Source organism: Hippichthys cyanospilos, chromosome 12 (genome assembly GCF_059441005.1).
Source record: "Hippichthys cyanospilos isolate Australia breed blue-spotted pipefish chromosome 12, RoL_Hcya_1.0, whole genome shotgun sequence".
NCBI lineage: Eukaryota > Metazoa > Chordata > Actinopteri > Syngnathiformes > Syngnathidae > Hippichthys > Hippichthys cyanospilos.
Window position 1 is genome coordinate 15942259 of NC_142380.1, and position 23196 is coordinate 15965454.

Here is a 23196-nt window from a genome sequence, read left to right on the forward strand (position 1 = left end):
ATTTCGTATTCCTTTGTTGGAAAAGGAGTACATTTTCACATCTGCAAAACTTAACACTGTTGAACTGCCCAACTTGAAATTTTATCAAGGTATGTTGCCATGAAAACTGTAGTTCATCCAACATTTTTTACAGACTATGTGCACAAGGAATTATGATACAATAAATCATTGTTTCAATAATCCATTTTATTATACAGCCAACTTTCCGTTGTAGATAAGAAACTACTTCAAATAAATGATACAAAATTCAAAACAAAGACAATTGTCTAATGCTGTAATCCATAGCATAAAACTACAGCCTATGAAAGCAGCACAACGCAGGAGAGTTCACTGACCCCGGGGTGAGCCACCTTCTCTGCTTACCCTGCCGTCAGCATTTTCCTCCATAAACTCACCTGCATCTTTGATCGCTGACTGCAGTCATCATTCTCAGCGATGATTGGGAGGGAGAGGCATGTGAACAGTATATAAACAGAGAGGAAACTTGGTCTCAGGACCTTGCTTTCCCCTCAGCACCTCCCAACACAACACCACCACCAAGATGGCCTTCGCTGGACGATGGGAAACTGAAACTCAGGAGGGCTACGATGAGTTTTGCAAGCTCCTCGGTAAGCTGGATTCAGATTGATGGCTAATAAAAATGTCTCACTAAAAGCTTGGCACTTTCCACTCTTTTTTTTCTCTAGGTATCCCCGCTGATGTCATTGAGAAGGGCCGTGACTACAAGCTGATCACAGAGGTGACCCAGAATGGAAATGACTTCACCTGGACTCAGATCTATCCCACAGAAGCCAAAGTAACAAATACGTTTACAGTTGGCAAGGAATGTGACATGGAGACCATTGGAGGAAAGAAGTTCAAGGTAAGATAGAAAAAGCATGTTAATTAGTTGTTGGAACCATCAAATAAGTACAAGGGGCTTGCTTTCAGGCCACAGTGCACATTGAGGGAGGCAAGCTGAGTGTCAACTTCCCCAACTACCACCACACCTCTGAGATCAGTGGAGGAAAGCTCATTGAGGTAAACCTACCCATCTCATTTGATTCAAGTTTTTCAGAATACATACATATTGGTAAATGTATGTCATCTTCAGTGCCTGATACAGGTCTTATCAGAGCTAAAGACTGAGCAAATGTATTTACTGTGGCCAGTATGGTTCTCAAAACACCCCAATAATAGATTGAGCAGTTATAAAATGCAGAATTTAAAATCAGTGTTTGGATAGCACAGTATATACCACATCTACCTCGCAGTCAAGCGGTTCTTTTTTTGAAGCTTTCAGCGCCCATGCTCGTATAGCTTCTTTTTTTCCATGTACGGTGGCTGCACTTTACATTCCCAAAAATGTGCTTGTAAGGGTAAAATTGTTGGTTAAGCAGGTCTGGCTGTGATTTGAGGGGATAACCTGTCTCTCAAAAGTCAGCTCCAATGTCGGCTTCAGCAGGTTAAGAAAAATATGGATGGATGATTCAAATGTAAAACTGACTGTCTAGGTAACCTTTACTTTCATTTCTTCTAGACCTCCAAAGCTGGGTCCGTCGTGCTGAAGAGAACCAGCAAGAAGATCTAATTGCATTATGATCTTTGACTACTTGTGAAGATACGATGGAGACTTCAGGTCAACAGCTATTGCAATAAATGAAATGTAACCTCATCACCTTGTGTTTCCATTGTTAATGTCTTCTTAGCTATTACATTTGTTTAAGTGCAAAACAAGCAAACAAGATTTAAATTTTCTTGTTGTTTTTTTTAGAATTGTGTGAAAGAAACAGGTAATGATACTAATAGAAGCATTTTACTCCTAAAATTTGAGACAGTACAAGTACATTCTTTACTGTATATAGGCTACATTTCACTGTGTGACCACTTTTCTCTTTTTTTTCTTTTACGGTTGTTAAATACGGTACTTCTTGTTGCTGACGAACTTTGAAGGCACAGTTCAGACTATAAATCAGTAAATGAGTGAAAATAAGCAGACATACAGTGTGAAACCCTAAATTTTCTGAAATTTCTGGCTAGTCGACACTTTCTAAATTTTAAAGTTCAGGGCAATTGTGCTTGTAAAAAAATCTGAATATGAATCATCAAAATAACAAGGCTGCATCACTAATAGCATCTGGTAAAGTTGACAACGTACTGACATAAATGTGTAGAATAACTTAATCGTTCTAACTCCCAAACCATTCATGGATTCTTCTGCATGTCATTAAACATGTGCTGCTTGCTATAGCGTTAGCTTTGCGGTAGACAGAGCAGGAATTGTTGCAAAAAAAGCAGACTGACTACAACCTGCCAACTAGATAACTATAACCCCACCCCCCAATCCTTCTTTTATTTACGATTGGCAAACAAAACATTTATCTCCTTATTTTCCCCATGTTTATTCACAATTGACATACCAACCAAAAACTTGCTTGGCTGCATACGAAACACAAACTGACATCTAAACCCTGATGTAAATTATGGTGGCGAAAGTTTTCCTTCTTGGCTTTCCGTGGCTAAAAGAAACATGACTGCCCCCATCCGCGTGGTGCTCCCCATGTAATATAATTAATGATTATTTGACCTATGAATATAGTGTATATTAAAATATATGCTGTTTTAATTGAACACATTTATTTCAACCTTATTGAAATTTATATTTATTGAAAATTATATATGGTCACTTTCAGAAGTAGACTTGATACATCTATAATCACCACATATAGCTGTTTGCATCACAGACTTCCATGTGTAAAGCCACGCAACAAAAACAGAAAAATAGTGTCAGAACCTCCTGTATTCAGCTAGGAGGAAAAAGTATTGGTGTGTCCAGGGATTCCAAATCCTCTCTCCAGATGAAAGTAAACTTTACATTTCATTCAAAATTCAAGGTAGCAAAGGAAAAATTGGAGAAGCATAACAAATCAAACTGTTTTGTTTTCAGTGTGAAGTTTCCACAATCAGCAATTGTTGAGGGAGCCATGCCATTTACGGCTGTCAATCCCTTCTTTTATCGAAATGCACAGTCAACACAGCTGTCTACCTGGAAATTTTAGAGTATGTCTCTTTCCAATAGCCATTTTTTTCGAGGCAATTATTTTATTCTTTCAGTAGGATTCAACACCTAAGCACAAAGCCCAAACGACCAATATCTGGCTTCAAAGCCTTGGAATAACAGTACTTGACTGGGCTGAAAACCTAACTTGAATCCTGTTGAATATTTATGGGGTAATGTCAAAAGAAAGGTGAGGGTACAGAAACAATGAAAGGCAGACACTCTGAAGGACAATATCAAAGCAACTTGGGCTACAATAACACCTGAACTGTTCCAAAGGCCAATCATCTCTGTGACATGTAAAGTCAACATGTGGCTCAAATGCTTCCAATGAGCTAAAAGTTAGTGGTGGGTACAGAATTGTTTTCTTTTTTTTTTTGTCCAGTGATAAATCTACAGTCTTCGACCTTGGAGGTTCCACCATATATTATGACTTATATTTAGGATTATATAATCAAGTGGTAACGTAACTTGACATTAACTAAATTTGCAGCAAGCTAAATCTATTGCCCTTCCTTTGTTTCTTCTCTTGTCCTCTCTTTTTCTCTGCTGATTTCTCATCATCTATCTCTTTCACTGTACTGTAGAGCTATCTGTTTCTCTCTGGCTTCCAGCCAACCAAACAATCAGTTAATTAACCAGCTCAGCCCTGGATCACTGTAGAAGCTCTCAGAGGAGCCCTGGAGAAGTTCTCCCTTCTCCCAAGTTCCAAATTTACAGCTTCATTAAGTGGACTGGCATTAGGAGCAAATCTTAAGTAACATTGCCAGACTACAGACGCTGTGTTCATTTTTGTGTGTCCATGCAAGCATGTGTTTGCGTGTGCCCGCGTGTGTCTGTGTGCGTGTGTGTGTGTGTGCGTGTGTTGGCCTTGAGAGCTGGTGACTCAATAGCTCCCTGATGAAAACAAAATACTGTTTTTCGCCTTTTGAGATGGTGACTGGTTTGGTGTAATAATGAGGCATTCTTTCTTGTCATCACAGATGCAATCAGGATCCAACACTCCTGAAAAAGTAGGGTTGGAAGGCAACAAGCAAGGTATCATTTGAACATGTTTGTGTAGCTCAGTGATGGCGCAATCATTCGGCAATATTGCTTCCTTTGTTCTCACAGACAAACAGGCCTAATTGGCTATGTCTACTGTTGATGATTGGCCATTCTGCCATTTTCTGATTGGTCTCCATTTTCAGCTGTCACAAGTGGCGAGCAAATGGCTTGTTCGCATCCCTACACAGTTTGATCTTAGGGGAGCTAGAACTTCCAGCTGAGTTTTTCAAAAAGCATGAACATACTTTGCAGGATAAAAAAGAAAGACAAAAATATTTAGGAACGATACAAGGCACAAACCCCACGAGACGAGATGTAACATTTGTAAAATAAAAAAAAGCCTCATACAAATTTTCCAGTTTTCAAAATGCTTTCTTTTTATTGAGCAGACTGCAGGAACATTAAAGCTCAAGCAATCAAATGTAAACATAAATAGAAGAGTCACTTTTGTTCCAGGCTCATTTTTATAGACGAACCAGCTGAGATTTTGAAGTCTTCTGAATATGTAAACTAAAAGCATGCAACTCATGTTAGCTGCGTTGTTTATTTTGCAATATTTGTAAACTGCAGCTATTGAGCCTTTTGATATTCAGATAACAAATATACAGACATAGGTACTATCTATCTATCTATCTATCTATCTATCTATCTATAGATAGATAGATAGATAGATAGATAGATAGATAGATAGATAGATAGATAGATAGATAGATAGATAGATAGATAGATAGATAGATAGATAGATAGATAGATAGATAGATAGATAGATAGATAGATAGATAGATAGATATTTAAGTTATATGTAGTTTAAATTTAGTATATAAGTTAAATATATGTATAAAGTCTGTGATAAAATCCCCCTCAGGCTCAATAAAAAGTTGTTGACTAATTTAACACTGATTAGTCATGTTTTCAAATTATGTTCCACACTTCTCACCTATAGCAATAAACAATATTCACTTATACCAGTACTTGGTTACTTCTCATCCTGAGCTAACACGGTCATGACTTCACGTCATAAGATATACGTGACGGGTATTCTGAAAGATAATACAATAATAGCAAAATGTGTCATTCTTGTAACGTGCACTTTTGTTGCCAATGCAGTGTGTGCATGTGTTTATACGTAAATGAGAAGCATTACTTCAGGTTCTCGGGCCAATCAATCCACCAGATATTAATAGCACAGTAACATAGTGTATATCCCAAGAGTGGTTTCTTTTCTCTGCATCCTGTCATCCCTGTTACCCTGACCCAGAAATTGATCTGAGCATGCCATCTTGAAAGATGTCTCCATTCCTAAATTGCATCTCAAGGTGAGAGAGAGGAAGAGGCTTGTCAGAGGGCTTATGACGGAGCATGCATACTGCAGGTGTCTCAATTTCGAACAGTTTTCTCACTACCTTTGGCAGATAACAGAAGCATATCATACAGCTTCATAATTCCAATGGTGTGGAATTCATGTCTAAGCCTGACTGAAATCCGTGGCATTGAAAATATCTGATGCAATTTCTTCAAGTACAAGAACTACTCTTCCTGAAGGAAACTAATAATGCCTCCAAATCAGCAAAACACCAGGATTTAAAGGATACACTCTTCTTTGCACATACAGCTTCAAGATTTTTTTTCCATTTATTTATATGATTAAGATCATGGTTTTTCCAAAGTAGGGGTGTCAAACTCACATTAGCTCAGGGGTTGCATGGAGGAAAATCTATCGTTGTGGGCCAAATAGGTAAAGTCATGCTATATAGTGTAAAAAAAAACGTTTAGAAGTAACTATCTGTTGGGGCCAATGTGTATCACAATATAGCATTTTATCTGTAGATGCACAGAATGAATGGAAATTTTCATGTTTGTTTTTTTTTAACGATTTGTTCATATAATACATATTTTGTATAGAACACATAATAAGATGCACCAAAAATAAATAAACAAATAAATAAAATGAAACACTATCCAGAGGAAGGAAAATGCGGCAATCAAAATCTCTAGTTTTACTTCTTTGCAAGGAGTGCAGTGAACTGCAGAGCCTAGGAAATGTGCAATCCATTTTCAGCTTCAAGCCAGCAAAAAGACACAAAACACAGTATAAACAGTATATATGCATATCGTTTTTAAACAATACTCAAACCATCTTAAGCATATTTACAACTTCATTTTTACTGAGGGGGAAAAGAGTAAAGCTTATGGTAAACAGCTGGACACACATTAGCAGGTCTATTCACTTGCATGAGAGCAATCTCTTATTCAACCCGCCATCTTGAATTAATTTGGCAGTCTCTTTGCGTTGCTGCTCCCGAGGACTTGTCATCATCACCCTACAGCATCTGAAGCCTTTCAGCGGCCTACCAAATCTGCCATCCCGAGGAGGGGGCCACAACCATCTGTGACTTTGGATGTTGAAGGGTGATGGCAACAAGCCGCACGCTAAAACGATCACCAAAGGTATTTCATCCATTGGCACATGTGAAATTTAAAACATGGTTAAGCATTGTTGTAAAACTCAATATATTTGTACAGTGTATACTGGTTTTCATGACTCGCTCTGGCTTGCTTTCTTAAAACCAGACAATGCCAAGGTTCGATAGACTTCCTTGCTGCAATGCTTAAGAAATGCCAGCTAATCAGATGTTAGTTATAGCATCTGATCTGAGCCTATCCATCTGTTAAGTGTCCATTCACAATTGAGTCAAGATATTCAATCACTGAATAATCTACAAATGTAATGAGCGACTGTACTTGAATACCAACTGTGGGGATGCGACTGAAGCCATTGCATGGCTTTCTTGTCTACCAGTACTCTCGCTGGTCATCTATTTATCTGTCCTCAGAAGCTGACTCCTTTTGCCCTTTAGCCCAGGACAGGGCCTCTCACTGGGGGACAGTTGCTGCCTTTGTTCTCACATTATGCCTCACATTCCCAAGACATGCCCTGGTTCCTTTGCGTGCCTGCTCTGTGGGCAAGCGGGCCACCATGTATCCATCCAGACAGCCAGTCCCACATCCATCCATCTATTCATTCAAGTTGAGGCTGACTTCTTGTACAACCTCAGTCTCAAACAAGGCCTCTCTCTGGGGGACAGTAGTCAACATTGTCCTCACTATTCATGCCTCACATTCCCTAGACGAGCTCTTGGTACCCCCTTTACAAGTTTCTGAGGATGAAGACAGGCCTCTCTCCACCATGAGCTGTAATTGTGTCATACTCATGGACGAAAAACAAGAATGCTGCAACAGAATCCATTATGCTTCTTCATTTTTCTAAGGTTATATTCTCTTATCGGGAAGTAACAATATTTTTTGTAGCTCTTCAGACAAAGCAGGATTTCACCTCCCTCTTTTTTTTTACCACACACATTTCTAGACTGCATAAAGCCTGTCACCAACTTCAATTACATTAACACAAAATGTCAGAGTCCAGCTATACAGTATAATTTTGTTGTTGTTTTTGTTGCAAGAATGATGGTGCCAATGTCACATTAAAAGCACAAAATCGTAGCCGCTCAACATTTTGTAATCGCCCGTTGGACACAGAAGAGAAACAAAACATAAAACAATAAATGTAAACAACTGAATCCATTCTCCATTGGAATACCCATAGTTTTAACAGTTTTTTTTTGTTTATGTATATTCCACTCTACATTCAAAGTAACTGACGTGACAAGGTACTGATGAATATAGTCAAGGTTCCACCACATATAAGATACTACACTACTGCTACTAATAGTAATTCGAGAGTGCCAGAAAAAAAAGAACGCTATAGTTCTGACACTATCCATGTGATAATGTAATGCTCTTACAGTGCACGATAGATTTTATTTATCTTAGCACCCATTTTGCCAGTTTCCTTCAGGTAAAATGCAAGCAGATTCCAGTCTTTCAAATGATCTTAGTCCTGGATCAGCACCACCCACCAACATGTAATTTTAGTCACTTGCTCAACACGAAATCCAAAAAACTGATAGTGCAGCAAAGGCAGCAAAGGCAGCAAAGGCTCTGTACAGACAGCACAGTGCTATTCAGTGACTAGAAGGGTGGAGGCGTAGGCCATAATTAAAGATGGCGGCCTTGCCATCACACAATAGCTCTGCACAGAGAGGGCTTTTATTGCATGTATTTTTCTCAACAGGAGAGTGGGCAGTCTACCCTCCGTGAGTATTTAATTGGTTTAACAACTGGAAAGGAGGAGTAGGGAGGGGGTACCCAGTAGAGGAAGGGAAACAAAGACATGGGAGCGAAATGTGAGTGTTGGGGTTTTAAATTTGTTGTAGCTGAGGTTGATCTGACTGATTTTAAATGAAGTGGAAATTAATCATTTGCAGTACTGTCACCTCCAATCAAACCTCTGGGGTCATGCGTTCTTATATTTAGCGTGTTGCGGTTGCCTGAGCCGAAATTTGATAGGCATGGACTTCTTGGCAAGTAGTATTTAGCCTGCAGCATCATGGATGTTATTATTATTTTGGAAAATATGGTGACATTAAGAAGAAACGAGAGACACATTTATCTACAGTATAATTCTAAAAACACACTCCACCTCCTCTCCCTCTTGAAGATATTTTTAATGTCAGTGTACGACATGTTTATGTGCTTGAATGAATGTGAACCCTGACAAGTGGTTTTGTTTGGCCACTGCAAATGAAAGAAAACTGGAACAGGGCCTTGGGGCAAGGTGAGGTCCTGATGTTCCTCCGGAGGTTTCAGCTAATGGATATCCACTGTTGGGTTGAAGGGCCGGCACTTGAGGGCAGGGTTAAGATTAAAAATGTAATCCAGTGCACAATGTGCATGCTTGAAATTGCGATTTTAAATGCCTATGGATTACATGTGTCTGCCATATACAGTAGTAAAGACTTTTGAATATAGGAAGCTACACCAAATATGTTAGTAATAAAATCAAAGGCGAGTTGTGTTTTTGTATCTGTGTGTGCGTGTGTGTCTTTGCATGTACATTTTACGTGATAGCTCCTGTCTAGGGAAGCAGTGAGAAATCTACTGAACCTTACCTACTAAATTAAAAACAAACACTATAATTAAGGCTCTGTAGTGAATCAGGTAAATTTGATTAATTCATTTAAAAATTAAATTTTTGGTTCAAAATGATTTAATTTCATTCAGTCAAAAATTATTTCAGCTTCAATCTATATATGTGCAAAGAATCATTATGCAACGTCAATTTGCAAAGGGAAAAAGTGACTTTTTTTACATTCACCATTTTGTTGTTTTTTGATGGAACATCCATTTTCCAAAAAAATAACACGTGGACAACTGCAAGTCTTTGAAGCTAATATTAAATTATATAGCTTTTATAGCATAAAATAGGATGAAACAAAAATAAAAAGAAGGTTGAAAAGGATACGTTGTCATTTCACTGGAAAGTGCAGTACCAAAACATTATGTGAAAAACTGTTGCCCAAATGATCAATATTGAGATTTTTCAGTACATTATGACAAACAAGACTTGTGAGCAGTGTGCAGCTAAATTGAGATTATAGGGAAAGCATGAAATGTGTGCCAATTTGTTCATCTCTGAGTATATTGGGAGCATTATCAGTCACAATTGTTACATATTATTTAGTACAATATAAACAGTTTTTTAATTTATTTACAATGTATGTGAGTAATATGTGTGTGTGTGAATTATTTGTAGTATGCATACATTGTTTTGTATTTGATCTTGTTTTGTTTTGTTTTATTTTGTGAACATGTTGAAGAGTTGTACGGTGTTGATTACAGACCATTTGCTTTCTGTTACATATGAATATTTGTTCTTGGTTAGGTTATTTAATTTACATGCGTGTGTGAGAGAGCAAGGATAGTCATGGTGTTGTTGTATGGAATTATATGCAGAAAAATGCATTGAGCAACCAATAATAGATTTTGAGCGAGCAATGAAAGATTTTGAGGACAGAAAAAGATTTTCCTTGCTCAGACGCTCTCATTGCTCTCTCACGATGCCCCTCCCTCTCTCGCTCAACAGGTCACTCTCTGCAAGCTCAACTTTGTACACATGTTCTGGATGTGCCACAGATCAGTGCGAACAAAAATACACTGATTGACTGTTTGGTCTCCAATTCGATTGCTTGTTATGTTCAACAGAAAAAGCAAATGAGATCAAGTCACATGGACCTGGGCGTGAGAATTATGAGCAGCCTTGACTTTCCAGAACGGGCTGCATGGTGACATAATTTCACAGCACATCACACACATTAATGTAATGCAATCTCACTTGCTTTTTTTTCCTTTTCAACCTTTGAATACATCAATTTTGTGGTCCATCACAGGCCATGCAGATGTTTTTGTTTAATTCCAAGAAACAGGTTTTTGCTGATGCATATATAAATATATATATATATAATATATATATATATATATATATATATATATATATATATATATATATATATATATATATATATATATATATATATATATATATATGTATATATATATATATATATATATATATATATATATATATATATATATATATATATATATATATATATATGGAATTAAACAAAATTAAACAAAAGAGAAAAAAAATAAACTAAGCATTTTTCAGCTGAAATAATGAATGTAGTCCTCTTAATTCTTGCTTCTAAAGCAAGAATTAAACAAAAACATCTGCATGGCCTGTGATGGACCACAAAATTGATGTATTCAAAGGTTGAATAGGAAAAAAAAGCAAGTGAGATTGCATTACATTAATTTTGGGTTGGTGTACTAGGTGCTTCGCTTATTTATTCACCATCCGCCAATTCTTGAAACACAAATAAAAAATGAATTGCTGTTAGTGAATGATGAAGTTGCTTGAAAACCCCATGACAAACCTTTAAATTTACTGTTCATTCCTTTTTTTATCAAAAGGTAAAACCTGTTTCTTGGAATTGAATACAAACATCTGCATGGTCTGTGATGAAACACAAATAAATTAGAGTTTGTACCAACCATAACTTAAACAGATACAATGGAATCTAGTTGAAGTCATCAAATAAATTGCATTCTCTTTTTCATTTCATCTTCAGCCCAATCTTAAAATCAAACAGACACATCAGAGTCAACTGGACTTTACAAAGTAAATTGCATTCTTTCAGTTTTTTTACTGTATGTAGTCAGCAGAAAAGGCTTGTTTTAATATTCTACTTCACAAAAAGTTCCATTTCCATTTTTCGGTTATGATAACACTTTTCCTCTTAGCCAACTCTACCAAATGCTTTTGGCCACATAAAGAAAATGGAAAGGGTTTGATGCATATGTTCGACACATATTTTTTTTCTTCAATGTGATACAAAAGGAACACCTTGTCACTTCACAATGATCTTTTCATTGTCAATGTTAACAGTGTTCATATTAAATTTTGTTATCATCTATATAGCACAATAGGACTTGTCGTTCCGCAATGCACTGTTTATTTGTCACTGATGTACGTGGCCATGTCATATATAGAAAACGGAAAACGTTTCTTGAAATTACTATATTGAGTAGTGATTTAAACATGATATTGTTTACATTACAATGTTACATGACATTATTATTAGGCATTTCAAAACTTTTCTAACTTAACTACGTACTCTAAAACATAAAAAGTAAACAAAACAGAGGAGCATCGCCATCACGTTTGAGAACTATATTGTTACAAATACATAAAATTTAATTTAGAAATCGGCTCGTTAGAGAAAGAGATCCTGTAACTGATGGTTAACTATATTGTTTTAGGATAAACGGTTTTGATAATGGTTTACACTTACCAGTGTCTTGATCCCTTGACAACCACATAGCTGTGAGTCAGTCGTCTATTTGATTTCGTGCTGGAGGGTAACACTATTGTGTATTTTGAACTTTTACTGGTTTAGATGTGCATTAATATAAAGAAATGTTGTTTGAGGGAAGTATCTCTGGCTTTATGCGTTATCTAGTTAGTTGCATAAGAAGAGATAGGCGTTTCCCATTTTTTTGCTTGTCTATCAGTTGTCGTGGAATTATAGATCATTACGTCTCCTCCCTTCAAGCACACATGCACAAATATTCCAGAGTCAAGAACTGTGTAATGACTAGTTGCATTATCTGGATATTAAGGGTAGGGCATTGGCTGCGGATAATGGAGTGTAACGATGAGATGGAGAAGAGGTTACAGAGGGTAAAATGATGGCTCAGGGCAACAGAGATGGAAGGAGTGGCTTCGATGCTGATAAGAGCGCAGCCGTTTGATGATAGCGTTGAGAACTCAATTTTCTGTATTGTACTTTTTTTTGGTTTGGTCACTGATCTCTAGACTGTAGAGCATCAGGTCACTTCTTTTACACATCAGAAAATGTGGACAACATTGATCTAATTTTTTTTTTTTCATCAGCACATAATATCTCTTCACTTGCTGCCTATTGGAAATTTCGGGAAAATGTATAGAGGCAGTCACTGAGCCAGTAACCTTCTCTGTTTTAGCCTGTGCTCTCCACCCTCCGATTGTTGATGGGTCGTGGCAACTAAGGTAGAAAATTCTGCCAGTTGTGGCCGGTTCAGTCACTCTTATGTACCTGTCAGCCCGCATTCAAAACAATGAGCCTAATCACCAGCAGGTGCAACCAATCACCCAATCACTCACCCACCATTTAGCCTCTGTCCTGCTCTTCTCTGCCAGATTGCCTTAGTATGATGAGCTCTCTAATCTACCTCCTTGGACAGAATTCCTGGCTCTTAACCCTGCCTGCCCTCAACAACCCAAATCGCTGCTTGACCAGTAAGAAGATCCACTCCTCCTGCCTGACCAAGATTCTGCCTTTCCTTGATTGTAGATTTTGCCCTGGATAAATCCTGTCTGTCTGCCTGTCTTCTGTCTCCAATAAAGCAATGGTTCAGTACTTTTGCCTTCCTCTGTGCAATTTTGGGCCTCGTCACAGATTGTGTTACTCTGCATCAAAATCATCCATCATTGTTGGGACTGAGAACTCACAGCTTCCTCATTTGGGAAATTGAGATGAAAATTTTATACAACAATGACTACGTTTTATGCACATGTCCTGATTTTTTTTTTTTTTTTGTATCAGCTAAAAGAGACTCTCCATCTCCTGATATCATAACCAAAAGTAATGTAAGCCAGATAATAGCACTTTCAATTGTCTTTTCTGTGACTGTCGCCTCTTTCAATATGGCCGCCACATCACGTGTATGCCTTTGATGGGAAAGTTGCCCCTGCCAACATGGAATGTAGTCATGTCATTGCCTTCTCTAGTCTACTGTATATCTGTGTCAACAGCAGCCCTGAAACGTGCATACAAATTTCTGTCTGTTGTGCCACAGTGCCAGTAAATAGCAGTGGCCAGTTCTGGAACGAACAGACTTTGGCAAATATTTTACAAAGAAGCTTTTTAGTGGGCTGCTTTTTTCTATCCATTAAATCTGCAGCCTGTTGGTTCTGAGTCCGTTAAATCGAGATTCAACTGTTTGTACCAAATGCATGCAATTTCACTGCTTGTCAGATTCCATTTGCCACATGGCCAACCAGGAAAATGCATTTCATGGCGCTGAGTAGTTAATTACTGTCTTTGTATATTTGTTCATTTTTCTAGCATCTGAACCCCCATTATGATATGACAGAGAGTGAGTGTGAGCAAATATGCAGACACTGAGGCATAAAGTTGCAGTTGTTTCATTATCAAGTGGCCTGCCATCAGGGAGTTCAAAGTCTTTTCTGAAGGCCTAAACATCGTCAAAAGCATTGATCTTCAATTAAAACTGTGTATAGATTTGTGAAATATTGTATGCATTTATTTCTACCAGTCTTTCGTATTCATTCAATGACATGTGACTTGGCTGTGCAGTTTGCAATTGTTTGTGGGTTATTTTAATTAATGTTAGTTTTTTGTCCAATCAGATTTCAGCTCCTGTGTGCTGCGATACCAGCATAAACATTCTCTAGGCTTTCAAACTCAGGTTTGCAGACCCTGTATACATAAAACAATACAATAGCTTTTTTTCTGATTTTTGTTGTTAACTTTTGTCATTTTAAAAGAAATTTAACCAATCAAAGTCAAAGTCAAAGTCAAGTTTATTGTCAATTTCTTCACAAACAGGGCGAAACTCAGACACAATAAAGAGCCACACATTTGGAGCGGGGCGGAAACGAATTACATTATTGCTGTGATGACGTGAATATAATTGTTTTAGTTACGTTTTAGTAGAAATGACGTCTATTTGTGTCATGACGTTATCAATACATCACCACCTCAATCACTTTAGATACTGTAACCCTCTTCGCCAATACATGCAAACAGAAATGTTCCGAAAGTTTCAGAAAACCCTATTTTGACGCTAACCTGACCTGAACTCAGTGCTTGTGATTTGGTTTGGTGTAGTCATGTGTTGTTCACAACCGAACTAAGTCTTTTGGTCGGCTCTTCCCTGGGAACCATGCTTTAGCACACTGTTATATTCCTCCCATACAGCACTTTTAATTCTATATTTTTACTGTTTTTGTTTACCATTTACTACTGCACTATACTTGATTTGAGCCAAAAGGCTGAGAAGAACGGTAACTAGTAAATGGGACCCAATTCACAAAACATGTCTAAGAATAAATTTCACTTTAAAAAAATCATTTTATGGCCTTTTGAAAATTAATGCAACATCAGCTGTTTTCTTTGACACATTTGATGACTGAGCCAAATAATTGCACCACTGCATTTCCCGTGATTCTATGGCCCTAAAGGATTTAAAATACTATTTCCATTATCATGGTGTGCATTATAATGATGAACCATTGCAAAACATGACGACCCATTGCAAACAATCTACATTTCTCCCAAGACCTGTCTTGGGTCTTAATTAATCCAATAACACTAAAGGAAAACTAAATTTGGCAAGGACTAAAGTTTCCCAGACGTTGTTGACACCTAAGCATTTGGTTGCAATTTACATGGTATATACCCCTGCAGGCTTATTTGTGGACACCTCTGAATAAGTGAGTTCACACCTCCCTCCCTACACTCAGCATTTGTTTTGCAGCTCTTTCTCTTCTTGGGGTTCCCACTGGGGGCTGAGCCTGGAGTTGCCACAAAGCCCTGATACCCAGAGTGAAGAAGAAAAGGCTACCAAAAGAGAAAAGTAGACAGAGAAAGGGAGGAGAAAAATATAGGGTGAAGGGTCGTGGTAGAGTAGGGAAGAGAGAAGTGAGCAGCAAAGGCAGCAAAGACTGTGGGATGGTCAATGAGAGGAAGACTTAAGAGGGCTATGACACAAAAAGGGCAGTGAAAATAGTGGATATGATCAAGAGGAGAGCGAACTAAGGAGGAGTATAATGTCAGAACAACACAGGAGTGGGAACACAATTTGATAGGAAATAAAACTTTTGAGGACATTTTTTTCAAAGACAGACTTGATTAAACGGAATAAAATAGAATAAAGAGGGATGACAGGAATAAGTTGCCTAGTAGGTTGGTGTGTGTGTGCATGTGTGTGTTTTGTGTATTGAGCAGATTAGTCTACCTTGATGACAGCATTAAATAACTGCTAATTGACTTCTCAGCCTCATTGTCATCCCAGCCATTGTGGCAATAAAGAAAATGCTCATTGCTTGCACAGGTAGAACAATTTAGAACATATCTGTAAATAAAAGATTTACAACAACAACAAAAAAACATTGTTAATTGTCATTCACTATGTCTGATTATTTTACCACTGTTCACACATTACCTTGTACAGTAGTGTTCACCTTTGGTGTTCTTAGTTTCTGCTTGGAATTCGTGCTTATGGATTTGCATCTATCCTTTCAAAATTTCATACTACGTAAAGAGCATTTGCACATATTTCTCGAAGGCAGTCCTCGAATTTTTGTGTTCTGTGTTGCCATTGGACATTTGATCAGCACACTTTTGAAATGATGATTGGCTAGCCGCACAACAGAAGCGATGTGATGGACTTGCAAGGTCGTGGAAGTCACCAAAGGTGGAATAAAAATAAGCCATGGCTTCATAATGATGATTTACAAATGTGCTGCTGTGATTTTGGAACAAAAAAAACACCATATCAATTCTCTTTTTCTAAAACTGTATCTTACTAAAATGTACTTCTACTGTGTGATACTACAAGACTGCACAACAGAGTGGACTCGTTCTAGCAGATGCCTCAAAGAGCAGCCTGAAGTCCTGTCACTCATCCTTGGTAGATCCAAAAAATCATAATGAACTGACCTATAAGGACTTAAAGACTTGTGAGGACATCCATTCTCATAATGCATTTCCTACCCTCTAACCCTAACCTTAACCATCAGAAATGATTGCCTAACCCAGGGGGTAGGTAAACCCGTTCTGAGAAAACCGCATACTTTAATGTTTTTTATGTCTCTCTCCTACGTCACACTTGATTCAAATAATCAGCAAGCTCTGTTAGAAGCCTGATAACGAACCTGATCATTTGAATCAGGTGTGTTATTGAATGGATACATTGAAGAATGCAGGATAGCAGCTCTCTAGGACCTGAGTTGCCTCCACCTGGCCTAACCCTTAATCTTATTCTAACAACCAAAATGTAATTCAAAATTAGACTCCAAAAGCAAGTCTTGACCCTCAAAAAAGGGGTCTGAACAAGTTCAAGTCCTTCTCCAAAATGTCCACACTATGTTCGTAGAAACCTCATATGGCTTCTCACAAGTATAACTGTACAGGAACACAGAAACACACACACATACAGAAACACACACAATGTGTGTTTATGTTGCAACAAAACACTGCAGGGTCTATTTGCCAAGTGTATGCTTTTCACACAGAAGTAACTGTGTACAACCGAACCATGCACAACCAATCCATGCACAGCATGATGTGATGACAGGCATTACACACTATTATACTCCTTTTTTTTCATGTTGGAACTGCAAAGTGAGTGAGGAAAAAGAGAAAGGGGTGGAAGTATAATGGGGCAAGGAAGAAAGAAGAGGGAGTGACTGCAAAAGTAAGACAGAGTGATTGCCTATTGACTCCATGAGAAAGAAGATGCATCATTATATAATTGAAAAAAGAAAATCTAGAAAGATAGAATGTAATGGGGCTTTCTCTCTGCTTAAGTAATTTATCCCCCTTCTTCTTCCATCTTTCTATCACTCTCTTTCACCCCATTACCCATCAATCTTTTTCCAATTACCTGCTCTGTCTATCCACAAATCCATCATAATCATTTCCATGGTAACGAATTGCATCCTCCATTGGATTTGGCCTATTGTTCAATATAATAGCATGCCAAAAAGCAGCCTTTTAAAAGAGGCAAAGTGATGCTGAGAGGGAGACAGATCTGGATTGTGTCTAGGTGCAGAGCGTTTAATGTCTCTCCTATGTTTGCGGTAGTGTCAATGTCAGAAGAGCAGCTGAACCATGACACCAGTTCATCCAGGATTTTATTAGCCATTATGTATAGATTGCTTTTATCCGGAGCTGATGAAATATTTCCATCCAAGAAAGCATTAGTTGCTGCAGAAATGATTAGATAGATGTCTAGTAATGTAGTGTGGCTGAATCACATTACAAAAATAGAAAATGTAAAATGCTAGTAATCGCTTGTAAATGACAAAAACAACAGCTAAAAATCAGCCAACCTGCTTCATTTCATTTTGTGTTTATGTTATGGCCATTGGCTGCTCAGATGTTTTGGCAAGCTATGTAATTATTTTCCATCATAAGTGCTGTTTACGTGCACTATACATGTGTAAGTGGACAAACAAAATTATGATGGGACAAACATGATATTTTCATCACAGTATATTATATCATTCAAAACATATTACAGTAACCAAGCAATCTGCCCTTCACTGCTGTTTGGACCATGACTCTAGACTAGGGGTCCCCAGTCTTTTTAGCACCATGGACCATATATGGATGGGAAAATGATAAGAACTGACATTAGCTAGCTAGCATGTTAACCACAGTCACAATCTGGTGGATCAACAAACTACTTTGGAGTATACTATCATTAATGGCAACATTCTTACAAAGAAAGTACAATTTACAGAGACTCGTGCGCCAGATTGCTCAGAGAGACATTGCATCACTGACTGACTCTCAATTGAAGCGACACCATCCTTCCTGACTACAAAATGCAATATCAATAGCGGCCAGAGAGAGCGCTAAAAACAAATATCAAGACAAACAAAGCGCAAAGGGATAAACTAAATCAGTTCCAAAACATCATTATTTCGGTTGCGGCCCATGTGGCTCGGTACCAGTTGATCCATGGACCGGAACTGGGCCGTGGACCGGCGGTTGGGGATCTCTGCTCGAGACAAAGTGTGTTGTTATAGTGACTTGGATGGAGGATAACTTGGTAATATAAGATGGCTCTGTGACACAATAGGTATGAAACTCAGTTAGGGTCTCTAGTAAATTCGGATATCATAGCCATTTACCACTTTCTAAATTTTGAAATACCCTTATTATTACATACAGTATAACCCCCGGCTGGTTTGAAAACATTGAATAAAGCAAGAACAATTGTATTGACATTAATATTTTTTACTCATGTGATAAAACTGGTGTGAATAAAATAAATAGTAGTACTGCACTAAATACTCATACATTTTGACTCTTTAATTCATCTAGTTTTGGAGCATTAATTATCAATATGACTCACAAGGAAAGAGTCACAGGAAATTGAACAGTATGGCTTTATATCCTTCTCATCACAGTGTGGCAGAATATATATATATATATATATATATATATATATATATATATATATATATATATATATATATATATATATATATATATATATATATATATATATATATATATATATATATATATATATATATATATGAAAATAAAATTAAATAGGGGTCATTTATCAACAGCTAAAAATAGAAAAAGTTTGTCCCCTTGTACAGATGTGCGTGCACACTACGCTACACTAATTGTTCTGCAACTTCGTTGATACGTTTGATGTTCTTGTATTAATGACACAGGCAAATACAGTTGGGAAATGATTTGGTACACAGATTATTGTAGTGTATGATGTTACATAGGCTCATGCAGTATGGCTCATGGGTCTAGAATGCTTCTTTTCCAAACCGAAGGTTGTGGATTTTATTCCTGACCCTGGAGACCTTGTCCAAGTGTCCCTGGGCAAGAAAATAGGCTTGTTTTGGCGTCAGATTTGCACAAAATGCAATTTTAACAAAATAAAACGTGTAATAAAAACGTGTAATAATAAACCTCCCAAATGTCACAAAAAGCCCCACTTGCTGAGGACTAATGTGACTTGAAGACCGTTAACTTTGTTATTTGCAGGAAAAATTTCTTTACATTTCTTAAGACACAATCTACAGCAAGCACGAGCAAATACTTTGTTTGAAAAAATCAAAACAACAATAACACGAGTCACCATTAAATGTTCCTGCTGCTCAACTGCATCAATGAAAGTCATCGCAGTCAGATAAGAAAAAAAATATTTCATCGTTTGATAATGACATACATATCTGCAATTATCTCTTTAGTACACGCATTTTGAATTATCACGGACGCCAACTAAACAGAGTTTGGCTTATACGGTATTTGTATGTTGACGTCTCTTTTAAATCGTATTTTTGTTGGAAACATAAACCACACATCCATCTGTTGAACAAAACAAAACAGCTTCAGATTTTTATTGGACTTTTTAAGGGACTGTTAGTATTTCATGCTCATGTATATATGCCAATCAAGAGAGCGTGTGTCCATAAATCTTAGTTATTGATCTTGTCCACTTTCCTTAAGCCGGTCAGTTCCGCCCTTCGCTTTTGGAGTATTGTCTCGGAATGCAGATTCCTCACAATGATGATGGGTAAAATAATATATTCGAACTTTCTGGTACAACACTTGTATCTTGTGCTCACTTGCAGATTTTATTAAAATCCTTTTGAAAGAAACCCCGAACCAAAACTTTATATGCCGGGCCGCCCTCTTTTTATTTTTAATAATATCTTTTACTTTGAAAGGTAAAGAAGGACGTTTGGTTTGCACACAGTGTAATCGATGTGCGCGCGCGCGCTACTGCGCGTGTGTGGTCGGCTTCCGGCTGCAACTCACTGTGTGCTCGACTTGGGTTTCGTCAGTGTATATCGGCTACCATGGCGGAAGGACGGAGGGAACATCCAGCCCATCCTCTCTTGTCCCTACCACCGGCTAGTAAACGACCCTGCCTGCGCCCAGCTCCCCGGGGTCCCGGCCCTGGGCCCGGACACGGAAGCGGCTTAACCAGCTCCCGGCATCGTTCCCCGGAGTCCCTCCTGGACTGTGCCGCCAAGGCAGTAGCGGAAAAGTGGGCCTTCGAAAGAGTGGAGGAGCGTTTTGAGCGGATCCCAGAACCCGTTCAGCGTCGAATAGTCTACTGGTCTTTTCCCCGAAACGAGAAGGAGATATGCATGTACTCGTCGTTTCAGTGTCGAGTAGCCGGCGAAGAGGCTTCGTCGACGGCCACCAACGGGGCAGGGGGTGCCGCGTCCGGACCTACAGCCGCCGCTGGTGGCGTTGGAGCCGCCACCGGTACGACGACGACAGCAGGAACAACTGGAGCAGTCGGAACGGGAGATGCACTGCCTTTCCGCCGTGGGATAAGGTTACTTGAGACCGGCTGTGTGGAAAACGTTTTACAAGTCGGTAAGAGGAATATTTTCCGTAAAGTAAGACGCAACTTCTTGGCTTGTCGAGCGTCCCTGCCGAATCTTTACCAGACACGCTTAAATGAAGCGTACTCAGAACTCTTGTTCTTTGTTTTTTTTTATGACTATGAGTGAGTGGTTTTGTGACAAATGTGTTTAACTTCAGCAAGCTTCCTGTCCGACACAAAAGTATGTGCCTGTGGCCGCGTGAGAGTGAAGATAAGGTTGCTTGCAAACAAACCCGACCAGCTGCTGTTTAAAAATTAAAGGGCTTCCTATTGTGGCTTCGCTACGCTTTAACTGGCCTTTCTATGCGTGGAATCTGAAATCGCGGAATACGTACGGCGTATTCCATGTTTTGACTCCACTAAAACGTAACATGGAGACTTATTAGATCAGTTAATGTTGACTTTTTGACGACCGGGGCTGATTGAAACCTTGGACTAGTCGGGGGAGGTGACGTTGAGGAGGGCTCTTGCTGACAGGCACCCGTACAAAAGGACTCAACCGGGCTTTATGTTTGTTTGCCCAATTCCCAATCGCAAGTCCTTTCCCAGAACTAGCCGTTGGTTAAGAGTGATTTAGCCAAGGAACAAAGACTGGTTTGGGGTCTCTTATTATGATTAATCCGACGTTAATCCGAGGAGGCGAAATAAAGTCCCCCGCACGCTTGTGTTTACACGCCGCTGCTGGGTCTGAGTGGACAAAGAGACGCGGACGCCACCAACGTGTAGGTCCTCCTGTTAGTGGTGCCTTCCGTCAGTAGTTTGGCTCGAACGTTGAAATCCGTTCTTTGCGTGCGTTTGCCCAGACGCTTGCCACACAAAAGGCTCACGGTTGAAATGATCGATAAGCGTCTCGCATTTCCAGCACTGCAGAGGATGTTTTCAAACAAAGGGCCTTTCCGCAAAAGCTCCTTCTGCAACGCTATGCTCGTTATAGTCTGTGCAGCCACAACATGAGCTTGGACATGATTTAAATGGATGGGATTGAATTTGATGAACTGGGCAAAAAAGAAAAAAAAACAGCCTTTTAGTTTTATTGGGCTATTTTTTTCTTGTTTCACCATATGGCGTGAGAGGCAGTGGCGCTTGTCTGGGGTTTCATGTTGCCTCAAGGTATCAGGGGGAAGCTGCAAACTGTGGCTTCTTTCCTATTGCTGTATCTTATTGCATCTTTTTAAAATGGCCATTGATTCCACTTCATCGCTATCTGAAATGTGAGACTTGCGAATATGAAAGCAAGATTTACTTTTAGCTTTGTTTAGTGCCATCTGGCTTGATGCATTTGTGCAAGCCTGCGAGATGTGATCCTTAAGCGGCATCTTCATTAAAGTGTTAATGTCAGGATCATTCTAGCTGGTAGATGATTGCCTGAAATTGAGCACCATATGCAAGAAATGTTGGCAAGGGGGCTTTAACTAGCAAAAGGGCACTTCCAGTAATCATAAACACTACCATACACATAAAAGCTGCACAGCATTCTGCTTTGTGCATGTAATGTAGTAATTCCAAACATATGGAACATAAATGCTGTGTAAAGAGTTTTGGGGGCTGAAAACAAGTCACATTGCCTCAGGAGTAAACAGACATTTTAACGGACATAAACAAAGGTATGTACAGTATCTGAAAGTAAACACCACCAGCCCTACCTGTCTCTCCGCATGTTGGATCTCATCTCCCCTAAGGTCTGTCACGGCAGTTCGACACATGGTTTTGTTGGGACAAACAAACAGAGACCAGTTAAATACTCATGACATCAAGATAACATTTGGCCTGCTTTTTAGTTAGTGACCCATAGGAACCAGTTAATTCAGGAAATAATTTATATCAAACAAATCTATGGGAATCATAGGGTAAAAAAATACCTTCTTTTGCAGTACTAAATAATAATTAGCCAACAACCCAACTTCCTGTTATGACAGAACTTGAACCACCAAGTTTTTTCACTCACTTTAAACTGCCTAATACCTTTTAAACATTTGACAGTATTGGATGATAGTTTTAACTTTCGTGACACTGCTTGTTTCAGTCCTATCTAATGTTGCAAAAAAAAAAAAAAACTGTGCTCTTGACACTCGACATTCAAGTTACTCTTATTTGAACACCTTTATCTCCAATATTCCTTTGCCCCATGAGCCTTTGCCTGAATTATAACTCATTATTCTCTTATTCAAATACATGTTTTTTACTTAAATTAATATGTCAACAATATTAGAAACATTTTACAATTATACTTACATACATTGTGCTAACTTAAGTAATTCCTTTGTACTTTACTTTTGAACATCTTTTTAGCCGAATAAGTAAATCACACCTTTTCAGGTCAGATCCAAGGTTATTCCACAGTCACATCTCTTAATGAAACACATTTTGATTGATATTTGTTCTTGTTTTTAATGTTTCGGAAATGCTTGTGCTCCTTAGATGGTAGTAACTCAATAATTTTAAACAGCTTCTGAATATTGTGGCAGAGGAGGTTTTTCGTGTAC

The 23196-nt window shown here is 38.5% G+C and overlaps 2 protein-coding genes across 2 annotated transcripts in view; both read left to right on the plus strand.

The window, feature by feature from the left end:
- Positions 1-423: 423 nt before the first annotated feature.
- Positions 424-1654, plus strand: LOC148415097 (gastrotropin-like). The gene is made up of 4 exons (XM_088429682.1): positions 424-608; positions 687-862; positions 931-1020; positions 1520-1654. The coding sequence occupies exons 1-4, from the start codon at positions 542-544 to the stop codon at positions 1568-1570; spliced, it is 384 nt and encodes a 127-aa protein (XP_088285808.1). The 5' UTR covers positions 424-541; the 3' UTR covers positions 1571-1654.
- Positions 1655-20172: 18518 nt separating this feature from the next.
- The window catches only part of zswim5 (zinc finger, SWIM-type containing 5), a 55787-nt gene continuing 52763 nt past the window's right edge, over positions 20173-23196 (plus strand). Inside the window, exon 1 of the mRNA XM_088430049.1 lies at positions 20173-20703. Within this exon, the coding sequence (XP_088286175.1) occupies positions 20175-20703 (529 nt within the window). The 5' untranslated portion in view covers positions 20173-20174. The remainder of the gene's footprint in view (positions 20704-23196) is intronic.